Genomic DNA, 14,001 nt, shown 5'->3' with positions numbered 1-14,001 from the left:
CTCCAGCCTCTGGCGTAGTTTGGAAGAATTCCATCATATTTACAACGCAGTCACAATCGATCGGCCGAAAAACCCATCTGGCTCATTAATGTTCTTTGGGAAGGGAATCTTCAATGTGACTCCAGACCCAAAGTAATGAATCACAGAATAACAGAATGGTTCCAATGTAGAAGGAGGCCATTTGGCCCGCTCTATGTGCACCCAGGGACTAGCTCTCCAAAACAGCATTTCACTTCGTGCCATCCTCCCAGCTTCTCCTTGTAACTCCATCCATTTGTTCTGTTCAAATAGCCATCCAATTCCCTTCTCCACTACAATCCCGTGCAGCACATTCCAGGCTTTAACCAGGTAAATGTTTACACTTCTGCTGACTACTTTAAATTTTTGCCCTCTCTCTGTCAGTAGTGGGAACATTTTCCCCCAATTTACTCTGGTCAGACCTCCTATCATTTTAACAATTTCCATCAAATCTGCCTTCTCTTTTCCAAAGAAAACAGTCCCAATTTCCCCAAACTCTCGTGTAACTGTAATTCTCTTGAATGTGTTCACATCCTTCCGAAGGGGAGGTGCCCAGAATTAGATGTAATACTTTGAATGAGGTCAAATTAGTTCAAGTCTCCTAGTCTATGAACCTGTTAGGAAATCCAAGCAAAGTCTGGGTTTTATTAACCACGCTCTCCCTACTGTGCTCCCACCCTTAATGACTTGTACACATATACACCCAGGTTCCACTGCCCCTCTACACCCTCTTAGTGTTGCATCTTGTATTTCATATTGTCCCTCCACGTTCTACTGTCCAAAATGCATCAAATCTGTAGGGAACACTCATCTGACACTGTCTCCCCACACCACCAACATTGTCCTCCTCACAGTTTATAAAGCTTCCAAAGTTTTGAACCATCCACCAATTCTCTAACTGTGCCCAGCCCACCCAGCCCTGGTCATTAATATATATGTTGAGAAAAGCAATGCTCCCAACACTGACCCTTGGGCAACTCCACTACAACCATTCCCCAGACTGAAAGACATCCGTTATAATTAGCCTCGGTTTCCTGTCCCTCAGCCAATTCCAGATCCATGCTGCCACTGTCCATTTTATTCCATCAGCTCTAACTTGGTGCATGAGTCTGTTACATGAGGCAGTATTGAATGTGTTCGGGAAGTCGAATGACAGCAGTGTCTTCATCAACTCTCTCTGTTACCTCATCGAAAACCTCCAGCAAGTTAATTAACCATCAATTTCCATTAAGAAATCCATACAGGCTCTCCTTAATTAACCCTGTTTTATCTGTGTGACTGTTATGTTTTTACTAAATGTTTTCGAACCACCAAACCACTGTCTGGTTGATTGTTGCAATGTGATTGACACCCAACTGCCTTCTGAAATAGCCGAGCAAAGCATCCCGTCCAACAACAATTAGGGATGGCCAACAGCGCGCACATCCCGTTGAAGAATTTTCTTTTTTTAAAAAGCCAACTGGAAAGCAGCTACGATCCACAGAGGCCTCACATACTTCACCTCCCCCTGTCAGCAGACCCTTCGATTCCTTTCCCCCCCATGTGTGTTTATCCAGCTTCCCCCTCAATGTTCTCCCACACCCCATCCCTGTGAGAATGGGTCCCACATTCCCCTCCTTCCTGTGGGAAACAGTACCTCCTGAATTCCTGTTTGGATTTATAAGGGATTTTCTCATCGCTATGGCTCCTAAGTCATGGCTGATCCATATTTTATCTTCCTCCGTCTGCTTTGCTTTGACCTGATTTGATCCAGATGACCCCATCACCCGCAGCTTTCTGGGGGAGAGTTCCAGATTTCCGCTGCCCTTTGTGTGAGGCTGGGCTCCCTGAAGCCTTGATTCTAAACTTAACCTCGTGTTTTGAACTCCGAGTAGTTCCTCTTCATCAGGCCATCACCTCCTTTCACCATCTGAACCAGGTTTAATAAAACACCGCCACACACTGGAGGTGCAAGCTGGCTCCATCCAACCCGGCCTCGTCATTTAACCCTTTCTTCCCCAGGATCATTCTGGTGAATCTGCTGTGTCCCCTCCAGGGTCAGTCTCCCCTTCCTGAGGAGCAGGGCCCAGAACTGAACCTGGTTTCTCCTGATTGGCCATGACCTGGGTTTGAGAGTAAGTGAACTATCACTTCCTCCATTTTGTGTGATCACACTCGCAGCTGACACACCAACATCCTACCAGCGTTGTACTTTGTACCTGTCTATTAGTCTTTGTGATGATCAGGGTAACAATGAAGAGAATGAATCGGCCAACTTACAGATGGAGAGGTGTGTCACCATAGATATTCACGGCATGGGGATGTACATCAAAGTTCCCTTGGAGCAGGTACCTGACGATTTCACAGTGCCCAAAGCGGCAACTAAAATGGAGGGGTGAATGATCCTCATTGTCCTGAGCATTCACTAAGATCATCAGATAACAAGAGAGAACCACTGGTTACTAATATTGGGTACATGATCAGCAATCACCATTGGTTAGTAATGTTGTAGATATAATTCAAGAGAACTGTTATTCAGTAATGTTATGGATGTAACTAGAATAATTTAGTTAGTAATATCAATGACATAACCATTGGTTAGTAATGTTAGATATATAACTAAAGATTCTGGATTAGTGGTGCTGGAAGAGCACAGCAGTTCAGGCAGCATCCGAGGAGCAGGAAAATCGACGTTGCGGGAAAAAGCCCTTCAAAAGGAATAAAGGCAGTGAGCCTGAAGCGTGGAGAGATAAGCTAGAGGAGGGTGGGGGTTGGGGAGAAAGTAGCATAGAGTACAATGGGTGAGTGGGGGAGGGGATGAAGGTGATAGGTCAAGGAGGAGAGGGTGGAGTGGATAGGTGGAAAAGAAGATAGGCAGGTCGGATAAGTCAAGGGGACAGTGCTGAGCTGGAAGTTTGGAACTAGGGTGAGGTGGGGGAAGGGGAAATGAGGGAACTGTTGAAGTTCACATTGATGCCCTGGGATTGAAGTGTTCCGAGGCGGAAGATGAGGCGTTATTCCTCCAGGCGTCTGGTGGTGAGGGAGCGGCGGTGAAGGAGGCCCAGGACCTCCATGTCCTCAGCAGAGTGGGAGGGGGAATTGAAATGTTGGGCCACGGGGCGGTGTGGTTGATTGGTGCGGGTGTCCTGGAGATGTTCCCTAAAGCGCTCTGCTAGGAGGCATCCAGTCTCCCCAATGTAGAGGAGACCGCATCGGGAGCAACGGATACAATAAATGATATTAGTAGATGTGCAAGTAAAACTTTGATGGATGTGGAAGGCTCCTTTAGGGCCTTGGATAGAGGTGAGGGAGGAGGTGTGGGCGCAGGTTTTACAATTCCTGCGGTGGCAGGGGAAGGTGCCAGGATGTAGGGGGGCGTGGACCTGACCACGTAGTCACGGAGGGAACGGTCTTTGCGGAAGGCGGAAAGGGGTGGGGAGGGAAATATATCCCTGGTGGTGGGGTCTGTTTGGAGGTGGCGGAAATGTCGGTGGATGATTTAGTTTATGTGAAGGTTGGTAGGGTGGAAGGTGAGCACCAGGGGCGTTCTGTCCTTGTTACGGTTGGAGGGATGGGGTCTGAGGGCGGAGGTGCGGGATGTGGATGAGATGCGTTGGAGGGCATCTTTAATCACGTGGGAAGGGAAATTGCGGTCTCTAAAGAAGGAGACCATCTGGTGTGTTCTGTGGTGGAACTGCTCCTCCTGGGAGCAGATACGGTGGAGGCGGAGGAATTGGGCATAAGGGATGGCATTTTTGCAGGAGGTAGGGTGGGAAGAGGTGTAATCCAGGTAGCTGTGGGAGTCGGTGGGTTTGTAAAAAATGTCAGTGTCAAGTCGGTCGTCATTAATGGAGATGGAGAGGTCCAGGAAGGGGAGGGAGGTGTCAGAGATGGTCCAGGTAAATTTAAGGTCAGGGTGGAATGTGTTGGTGAAGTTGATGAATTGCTCAACCTCCTCGGGGGAGCACGAGATGGCACCAATGCAGTCATCAACGTAGCGGAGGAAGAGGTGGGGAGTGGTGCCGGTGTAATTACGGAAGATCGACTGTTCTATGTAGCCAACAAAGAGACAGGCATAGCTGGGGCCCATACGTGTGCCCATGGCTACCCCTTTGGTCTGGAGGAAGTGGGAGGATTCGAAGGAGAAATTGTTAAGGGTGAGGACCAGTTCAGCCAAATGAATGAGTGTGTCAGTGGGAGGTTACTGTTGGAGACATCGGGAGAGGAAAAAACGGAGGGCTTGGAGGCCCTGGTCATGGCGGATGGAGGTGTAGAGGGATTAGATATCTATGGTGAAGATGAGGCGTTGTGGGCCAGGGAAACGGAAGTCTTGGAGGAGGTGGAGGGCGTGGGTGGTGTCTCAAACATATGTGGGGAGTTCCTGGACTAGGGGGGATAGGACAGTGTCGAGGTAGGTAGAGATGAGTTCAGTGGGGCAGGAGCATGCTAAAGATGACCATTGATTAGTTACGTCAGTGATCGAGTTAGAGATAATCATTAGTTAGTAATATTAGAGATATAACTCGAGACAACATTAGTTAAGAATGTTGGAATGACCCTCTTCTTTCAATATGGCGAGATATCGAAGTCTCCCAGGCAAGGTGCCCCCTGACCAGTTTGCAGTTTTTGGACAAGGTGAGGACAGTTAGGGAATATTGCCATAACCTAATAGTCATCAATACTGTTAAAGCATGGAGGGCAATTTGGCAGAGGGAAGGTAATATTGGCAAAATATCTTTGTTTACATCTTTAGTGGGTATGCCGGATTTTCAACCGGGGATGATAGATTCAGGATTTAAACCTTGAGCAGCTAGGGGTATATCTTGCATGGGTGATTTATTTGAGGGAGATGTAATGATGTCCTTCGATCAGTTAGTACGGAAGGACGAGTTACCTAATAGAGACCTCTTTCGTTTTTTTCAAGTTAGGGATTTTATTCAAAAAAAAACACACTTTTGACTGATCCCTACAAATCTGACATAGAAAGAGGGGTACTAAGGGCTAAGAGTACACTCTCTGTCAGTACTCTATATCACCAATTGGGGGGTGCCACCTCAGATGAGTCTGATCGACTCTGCAAGATGTGGGAAAGGGTGTTGAAGCTTCTTCAGAGGCATGGGAGGATATTTAGGAGAATGCAAGATATCAATTTGCAATAGGACCCATGCTTTACAGTTGAAGATTCTCCACAGGGTCCACTTAGCCCCAGACCGATTGTCAAAATTTAAACCAGGGGTATCTTCAGCATGTCCCAAGTGCAAGGTCTGTACGGGCACTCGTACCCATTGTCTTTGGTTCCTGCTCAGCGCCAAACCCGTGTTCTTACTCAGCGCCAAGCCCGTGTTCTTACTCAGCGCCAAGCCCGTGTTCCTGCTCAGCGCCAAGCCCGTGTTCCTGCTCAGCGCCAAGCCCGTGTTCCTGCTCAGCGCCAGGCCCGTGTTCCTGCTCAGCGCCAAGCCCGTGTTCCTGCTCAGCGCCAAGCCCGTGTTCCTGCTCAGCGCCAAGCCTGTGTTCCTGCTCAGCGCCAAGCCTGTGTTCCTGCTCAGCACCAGGCCCGTGTTCCTGCTCAGCACCAGGCCCGTGTTCCTGCTCAGCACCAAGCCCGTGTTCCTGCTCAGCGCCAAGCCCGTGTTCCTGCTCAGCACCAGGCCCGTGTTCCTGCTCAGCGCCAAGCCCGTGTTCTTACTCAGCGCCAAGCCCGTGTTCTTACTCAGCGCCAAGCCCGTGTTCCTGCTCAGCGCCAAGCCCGTGTTCCTGCTCAGCGCCAGGCCCGTGTTCCTGCTCAGCGCCAAGCCCGTGTTCCTGCTCAGCGCCAAGCCCGTGTTCCTGCTCAGCGCCAGGCCCGTGTTCCTGCTCAGCACCAGGCCCGTGTTCCTGCTCAGCACCAGGCCCGTGATCCTGCTCAGCACCAAGCCCGTGTTCCTGCTCAGCGCCAAGCCCGTGTTCCTGCTCAGCACCAGGCCCGTGTTCCTGCTCAGCACCAGGCCCGTGTTCCTGCTCAGCACCAAGCCCGTGTTCCTGCTCAGCACCAAGCCCGTGTTCCTGCTCAGCACCAGGCCCGTGTTCCTGCTCAGCGCCAAGCCCGTGTTCCTGCTCAGCACCAGGCCCATGTTCCTGCTCAGCACCAGGCCCGTGTTCCTGCTCAGCACCAGGCCCGTGTTCCTGCTCAGCACCAAGCCCGTGTTCCTGCTCAGCACCAAGCCCGTGTTCCTGCTCAGCACCAGGCCCATGTTCCTGCTCAGCACCAAGCCCGTGTTCCTGCTCAGCACCAAGCCCGTGTTCCTGCTCAGCACCAAGCCCGTGTTCCTGCTCAGCACCAGGCCCATGTTCCTGCTCAGCACCAGGCCCATGTTCCTACTCAGCGCCAAGCCCGTGTTTCTGCTCATCTGTTCAGGGACAGCAAGAGCCTAATCGGCCCCTTAGCCTTGTCTCGCTGTTCAATATGATGAAGGCTGACCTGCCCTGATCCCTATTTACTCACCTTGGTGTTTTATCCTTGACTAATAAGAAATCAGTGTTGATATTGTCAATTGACTCCTGCCAAGTTTTAGCAACTATTTTAGGGAGAGAGTTGCCCCTCCAAGTGTAATTTGTGTGAGGAACTGCTTCCTGACATCACTTGGATTGGAAGTTCCCACTTTCTGGTTTTGGACTCAACCCTTAGAGATTCCAGAGACTTCCCACTCAATCCCCTCACCGCTTTCATCAGTCACTTCAACAGGAGAGTATCAGAATTGGAGTAACCATGAGGCAGGAAGCAATTAGGAAGGCAAACAACACGGTGGCTGTCATTGCAAGACGGTTTGAGTACAAGAACAAGGAGTCTTACTGTAGTTGTACATGGTATTGCTGAGACGACACTGGAGTATATTATTCTGAAGATGTATCACTGGACCCAAAATGTGAAATCAAATTCATCTCTACAAATGCTGCAGACCTGCTGAGCTTTTCCAGCAATTTCTGGTTTTGTTTCTGGAGTGTGTAATGTGCAGCTTTGGTCTCGCTAACTCAGAAAGAGGAAGAAAGCAGCTTATGTGAGGATGAGGCATGAAGGCTCAGTTAGGGGGCTTGACAGTTACAAGTTAGCCAGAAAAGATCTAAAGAGAGGGCTAAGAAGAGCCAGGAGGGGACTTGAGAAGTTGTTGGCGGATAGGATCAAGGAAAACCTTAAGGCCTTTTATAGGTATATCAGGGATAAAAGAATGACTAGAGTAAGATTAGGGCCAATTGAAGACAGTAGTGGAAAGTTGTGTGTGGAATCTGAGGACATAGGGGAAGTGCTTAATGAATACTTTTCATCAGTATTCACATTGGAAAAAGGCAATGTTAGTGAGAATATGGAGATACAGGCTATGAGATTAGATGGGATTGAGGTTGACAAAGAGGAGGTTTTAGCAATTTTAGAAGATCTGAAAATAGATAAGACCCTGGGGCCAGATGGGATTTATCCTGGGATTCTCTGGGAAGCCAGGGAGGAGATTGCAGAGCCTTTGGCTTCGATCTTTATGTCATCATTGTCAACAGGAGTAGTGCCAGAAGACTGGAGGGTAGCAAATGTTGTTCCTTTGTTTAAGAAGGTGAGTCAGGACAACCCTGGTAATTATAGACCAGTGAGCCTTAATTCGGTTATGGGTAAGGTGTTGGAAAGGGTTACAAGAGATAGGATTTATAATCATCTAGAGAGGAATAAGTTGATTAGAGATAGTCAACATGGTTTTGTGAAGGGTAGGTCGTGCCTCACTAACTTTATTGAGTTCTTCGAGAAGGTGACAAAACAGGTGGATGAAGCTAAGGCGGTTGATGTGGTGTATATGGACTTCAATAAGGTGTTTGATAAGGTTCCACATGGTAGGCTATTGCACAAAATAAGGAGTTTTAGGATTGAAGGTGATTTAGTGGTTTGGATCAGAAATTGGCTAATTGAAAAAAGACAGTGGTGGTTGATGGGAAATGTCCATCCTGGAGCTCAGTTACCAGTGGTGTACTGCAAGGATATGTTTTGGGGCCACTGCTGTTTGTCATTTTTATAAATGATCTGGATGTGGGTGTTGAATGATGGGTGAGTAAATTTGCAGATGACACTAAGGTATGCAGAGTTGTGGATAGTGCCAAAGGATGTTGTGGATTACAGAGGGACATAGATAAGATGCAGAGTTGGGCTGAGAAGTGGCAAATGTAATTTAATGCGGAAAAGTGTGAGGTAGTTCACTTCGGAAGAAGTAACAGGAATGCAGAGTACTGGGCTCATGGTAAAATTCTTGGCAGTGTAGATAAACAGAGAGATCTTGGTCTCCAGGTGCATAAATCCCTGAAAGTTGCCACCCATGTTGATATGGTATGTTGGCGTTTACTGATATGGGGATTGGGTTTTGGAGCCACGAGGCCATGCTTCAGCTGTACAAGACACTGGTGCGGCCACACCTGGAGTATTGCGTACAGTTCTGGTCACCACATTATAGGAAGGATGTGGAAGCTTTGGAAAGGGTTCAGGGGAGATATACCAGGATGTTGCCTGGTATGGAACGAAGGTCTTACGAGGAAAGACTGAGGGAACTGACACTGTTTTCATTGGAGAGAAGGAGATTGAGAGGTGATTTAATAGAGACTATTATAAGATAATCAGAGGGTTGGATAGGGTGGACAGTGAGAGCCTTTTTTCTCAGATGGTGAAGGCTAACACAAGGGGACATAGCTTTAAATTGAGGAATGATAGATATAGGACAGATGTCAGAGGTAGTTTCTTTACTCAGAGAGTCAGAGAGGTGTGGAACGGCCTGCTTGCAACAGTAGTAGACTCACTGATGTTAAGGGCATTTAAATGAGCATTGGACATCCATATGGATAATAATGGATTGGTGTAGGTTTAGATACACATCAGATTATCTTCACAGGATGGTGCAACATTGAGGGCCAAAGGGCCTGTACTGAGCTGTAATGTTTTATGTTCTAAAGGAGATACTTACAAGAGCGTGAGTGCAGTGACGGTACACCAGTCTGATTACAGAGCTGCCCTATGAGGAGAGATCAGTTTGGCTGGGCCCCTACTCTCCACAGTCTGGAAGAACGAGAGGAAGTCTGATCGAAACATATGGAATGCTGTCAGCGCTGTACTAACTGGATAGAGAGGGGTTGTTTTGGGAGGGTGTAAGGTCCAGAGCAAAGGGGATAGTGTCAGGGTACACTGTAGACCATTTTGGACTGAACTAAGGTCATGTTGCTATATGCAGAGATTGGTGACCCCATGGAAATTTTCTTTGACCACAGATTGGCCTGTTTCCACACTGTAGGGATTCTATTCTAAGGCTGTGGAGGCAAAGTCACTGAATATATTTAAAAAAGAAATACATTTCTTGGAGCTAAAGTTGGCAGGTGGGAATAAGGAGAGAACGGGAGTATGGCTCTGAAATAGAGAATGTGCCAGGATCATGTTGAACAGTAAAACAAGCTCAATGGCCGGAATGGCCTACTCCTGCTGCTATTTTCTATATTCTATTACCCGTACATTCCCTCAAGTCTACTCCACTATGGTTCCTTGGCCACCTCGATTCCACCTCCCTGCATTATCCCCATATCCTCGAAAACCTTTAGTACCCATCAATGTTATCTATCTTGGTGGTCGCATTCGGGAAAGCTGTGAAGGTTTGTTTGAGTAAACCCGTTAATCTTGTCTCACCATCAGTTTTGCAGGCTTCAGTCAGCAGCAGTTTGACGATATTGGGATATCCCTTTGCACAAGCTAAATGCAGTGGTCTGTCTCCGACCTCCCCACTCACATTGGCGTCTGCCCCAAACTTCAGCAGCAGTCTGGTCACCTGAGCGGAACAAGATCATGCCCAGTACAGAGCGTGTTAGAGAGAAAATAGTCGTTTGCTCAGTCAGAATACAAGCTTTGCTAAAAAAAAAGCACATTTGTTGAAGTTTTTCATCTCACACTCACCAGAATACCAGCAACACACAAGAATCCCAGTTCATGGGGAAGGCCAGCATTTCTACTGCACAGCATGAGCTGCTGGGCTGGTAGTTGGTTAGAAAATGGACTCTGGATGGTCAAGGCATTGCCACAGAGAATGTGCCTCATTCATGCTGACTGACCGTTAACAAATAGGCTCTCTTTAAAAGTTAACGCAAGCAGGTTAAATCTAATCGTTTTAAGCACTATCCTGTGAAATGAAGCAGTGAATGGCTGTCACCTATTTTGTTGAAGTGAAACAGTCGCAGTGTGTGGACATATTCCTTTTATCTGGAATGAGCAGGGCTTGACATGAATATATACAGCTCACAGTAGATGCAAACTGGACGGACAATCCTACACTGTTTGCTAGCATTAATATCTCACTGAACCCAGCAAATGTCAAGTACAGAATCACACTGACTATTACACACGGTGCTGTGAGTTTTGTAAATATGGTCAGGTTGGGCATGTCAGTACCAGATCTCACTTGGGATCAGCCTGTGCCAACACTTTACAGGATGATAGCAATTTCTTCACTTCCCTTGGCTACATGACCATTTCCAAGGCTGACCCTTTTTTAAGAGTTGATGCTAAGATGGAGGCCAGGTTCCATCTAAACTTTCTGTAGTTCACCAGCACAAGAAATGACGGAAGTTCCTAGATAGTTGTGGGAAACAGGGCACCTTTGATCGCCCTCACTTTATCTTCCAATGAATGTAACCCGGCGTGTTGACTCTTTCGCCCAAATAGGTCAGTTGGGATGCCTGGAACACACTTTTGTCCCTTCTAAGGTATACGCACACCTGGGAGAAATGTCTAAGGACGATGTCCAAGTTCTGGAAGTGCTCCTCACTGCTCTTCCCTTTTTCAGCATGTCATCCAGGTAAATGGTGACCTGGGGTTGACCTTGTAAAATGTTCTCCACCATCCACCGAATCAGAGCACAGGCTGACAATACCCTAAATGGCAGTCTCGTAGATTGGTGCAAACCCTTAATGGGTATTATTGTAGCGTACTCCTGGGAATCCTCATCCAACAGCAACTGCAGGGATGCACGGCTGACGCCTAGCTTTGTGAAGGACAGTGTCCCCTCCTACCCCCCCCCTTACACCTCCTTTCCCACCCCCCACCCCCCACCAGTTTTGTATATAAATCCTCCATTTGAGGGATTGGGTATTCATCCAGCTGTGAGAAGCAGTTTCCTGTTTGTTTAAGGTCCCCACAAAGGTGAACCGACCAATCAGGGCTCCCAATTAGTATGATCGGGTGCTGCCCAGTTGACAAACTGGATTGGTTTGATTCCTTCACTCTCCAGCCTCCTTATTTCTGCCTCTACTTTTCCCTGTGAGGCAAATGGCCCTGGGCCAGCCTTGCAGAATTGTGGAATTGCTTTCTGGTCAACATGTAAACTGGCCTTGGACCCTTTGACAGTCATAGAGTCATAGAGACATACAGCACGGAAACAGACCCTTCTGTCCAACCCGTCCATGCCGACCAGATATCCCAACCCAATCTAGTCCCACCTGCCAGCACCCGGCCCATATCCCTCCAAACCCTTCCTATTCATATACCCATCCAAATGCCTCTTAAATGTTGTAATTTACCAGCGTCCCCCACATCCTCTGGCAGCTTATTCCATACCCGTACCACCCTCTGTGTGAAAAAGTTGCCCCATAGGTCTCTTTTATATCTTTCCCCTCTCACCCTAAACCTATGCCCTCTAGTTCTGGACTCCCCGACCCCAGGGAAAAGACCTTGCCTATTTACCCTATCCATGCCCCTTAATTTTATAAACTTCGATAAGGCCACCCCTCAGCCTCCGACGCTCCAGGGAAAACAGCCCCAGCCTGTTCAGCCTCTCCCTATAGCTCAAATCCTCCAACTCTGGCAACATCCTTGTAAATCTTTACTGAACCTTTTCAAGTTTCACAATATCTTTCCAATAGGAAGGAAACCAAAATTGCACGCAATATTCCAACAGTGGCCTAACCAATGTCCTGTACAGCCGCAACATGACCTCCCAACTCCTGTACTCAATACTCTGAACAATAATAGAAAGTATACCAAATGCCTTCTTCACTATACTATGTACCTGTGACTCCACTTTCAAGGAGCTATGAACCTGCACTCCAAGGTCTCTTTGTTCAGCAACACTCCTGAGGACCTTACCATTAAGTGTATAAGTCCTGCTCAGATTTGCTTTCCCAAAATGCAGCACCTCACATTTATCTGAATTAAACTCCATCTGCCACTTCTCAGACCATTGGCCCATCTGGTCAAGATCCTGTTGTAATCTGAGGTAACCCTCTTCGCTGTCCACTACACCTCCAATTTTGTTGTCATCTGCAAACTTACTAACTATACAACCTATGACATGAGATTGCATTGGATTCCCTACAGTGCAGAACAGGCCCTTCGGCCCTCGATGTTGCGCCAACCTGTGAACTAATCTAAGCCCATCCCCTTACACTATCCCCAAATCATCCATGTGCTTATATCTCCCTAATGTGCCTGTGTTGACTACAAGGGCATTCCACACCCTTACCACTCTCTGAGTAAAGAACCTGCCTCTGACATCTGTCTTAAATCCATCACCCCTCAATTTGTAGTTATGCCCCCTCGTACACACTGATGTCATCATCCTAGGAAAAAGTCTTTCATTGTCTACCCTATCTAATCCTCTGATCATCTTGTATGTCTCTATCAAATCTCCTCTTAGCCTTCTTCTTGCCAATGAGAACAGATCCAGGTTTCTCAGCCTTTCCTCATAAGACCTTTCCTCCAGACCAGGCAACATCCTGGTAAATCTCCTCTGCACCTTTTCCAATGCTTCCACATCCTTCCTGTAATGGGGCGACCAGAACCGTACACAATATTCCAAGTGTGGCCACACCTGTGTTTTGTATAGTTACAGCATGATATTGCGGCTCCGGAACTCAATCTCTCTACCAATGAAACCTAACACACCGTGTGCCTTCTGAACAGCGCTACCCACCTGGGTGGCAACTTTCAGGGATCTATGTACATGGACTCCAAGATCCCTCTGCATATCCACACTACCAAGAATCTTTCCATTGACCCAGTACTCTCTGCCTTCCTGTTATTCTTCCCAAAGTGCATCACCTCACATTTAGCTGCATTGAACTCCATTTACCACCTTTCATCCCAATTCTGCAGTTTATCCAAGTCTCCCTGCAATCTGTAACATTCTTCCAAACTGTCCACTACTCCACCGATGTTAGTGTCATATGCAAAATTACTAACCCATCCACTTATGCCTGCATCCAAGTCGTTTATAAAACTAACAAACAGCAATGGTCCTAAAACAGATCCTTGGGGCACACCACTAATAACCAGACTCCAGGCTGAATATTTCCCATCAAGCACCACTCGCTGCCTTTTTTCAGAAAGCCAGTTTCTAATCCAGACTGCCAAATCACCCTCAATCCCATGCCTCTGCATTTTCTCCATGTGGAATCTTATCATAGACTTTGCTGAAGTCCATGTACACCACGTTAACTGCCCTATCCTCATCTACAAGCTTGGTCACCTTCTCAATGAAGTTTGTGAGACATCACCTGCCCTTGACGAATCCATGTTGACCGTCTCCAATCAAATTACATAGAACATAGAACATAGAAGAATACAGCGCAGTACAGGCCCTTCGGCCCTCGATGTTGCGCTGATCAAAGCTCACCTAACCTACACTAACCCACTATCCTCCATATACCTATCCAATGCCCGCTTAAATACCCATAAAGAGGGAGAGTCCACTACTGCTACTGGCAGGGCATTCCATGAACTTACGACTCGCTGAGTGAAGAACCTACCCCTAACATCAGTCCTATATCTACCTCCCCTTAATTTAAAGCTATGCCCCCTTGTAATAGCTGACTCCATACGTGGAAAAAGGTTCTCACTGTCAACCCTATCTAACCCCCTAATCATCTTGTACACCTCTATCAAATCACCCCTAAACCTTCTTTTCTCCAAAGAAAACAACCCCAAGTGCCTCAGCCTTTCCTCATAGGATCTTCCTACCATACCAGACA

At 47.5% G+C, this 14,001-nt stretch overlaps 1 protein-coding gene across 1 annotated transcript in view; it reads right to left on the bottom strand.

Moving 5' to 3' along the window:
• tnni3k (TNNI3 interacting kinase) overlaps positions 1–14,001 on the bottom strand; it is a 168,455-nt gene that overhangs the window by 112,410 nt on the left and 42,044 nt on the right. The window contains exons 7-8 of the mRNA XM_072574886.1: positions 9,671–9,809; positions 2,278–2,422 (exon numbers count right to left, since the gene is read on the bottom strand). Of these exons, the coding sequence (XP_072430987.1) occupies positions 2,278–2,422; positions 9,671–9,809 (284 nt within the window). The remainder of the gene's footprint in view (positions 1–2,277; positions 2,423–9,670; positions 9,810–14,001) is intronic.

Source organism: Chiloscyllium punctatum, chromosome 7 (assembly GCF_047496795.1).
Source record: "Chiloscyllium punctatum isolate Juve2018m chromosome 7, sChiPun1.3, whole genome shotgun sequence".
Taxonomy (NCBI): Eukaryota; Metazoa; Chordata; class Chondrichthyes; order Orectolobiformes; family Hemiscylliidae; genus Chiloscyllium; species Chiloscyllium punctatum.
The sequence above is the reverse complement of the archived record's forward strand: the minus strand, read 5'-3'. Positions and strand labels throughout refer to the sequence as shown.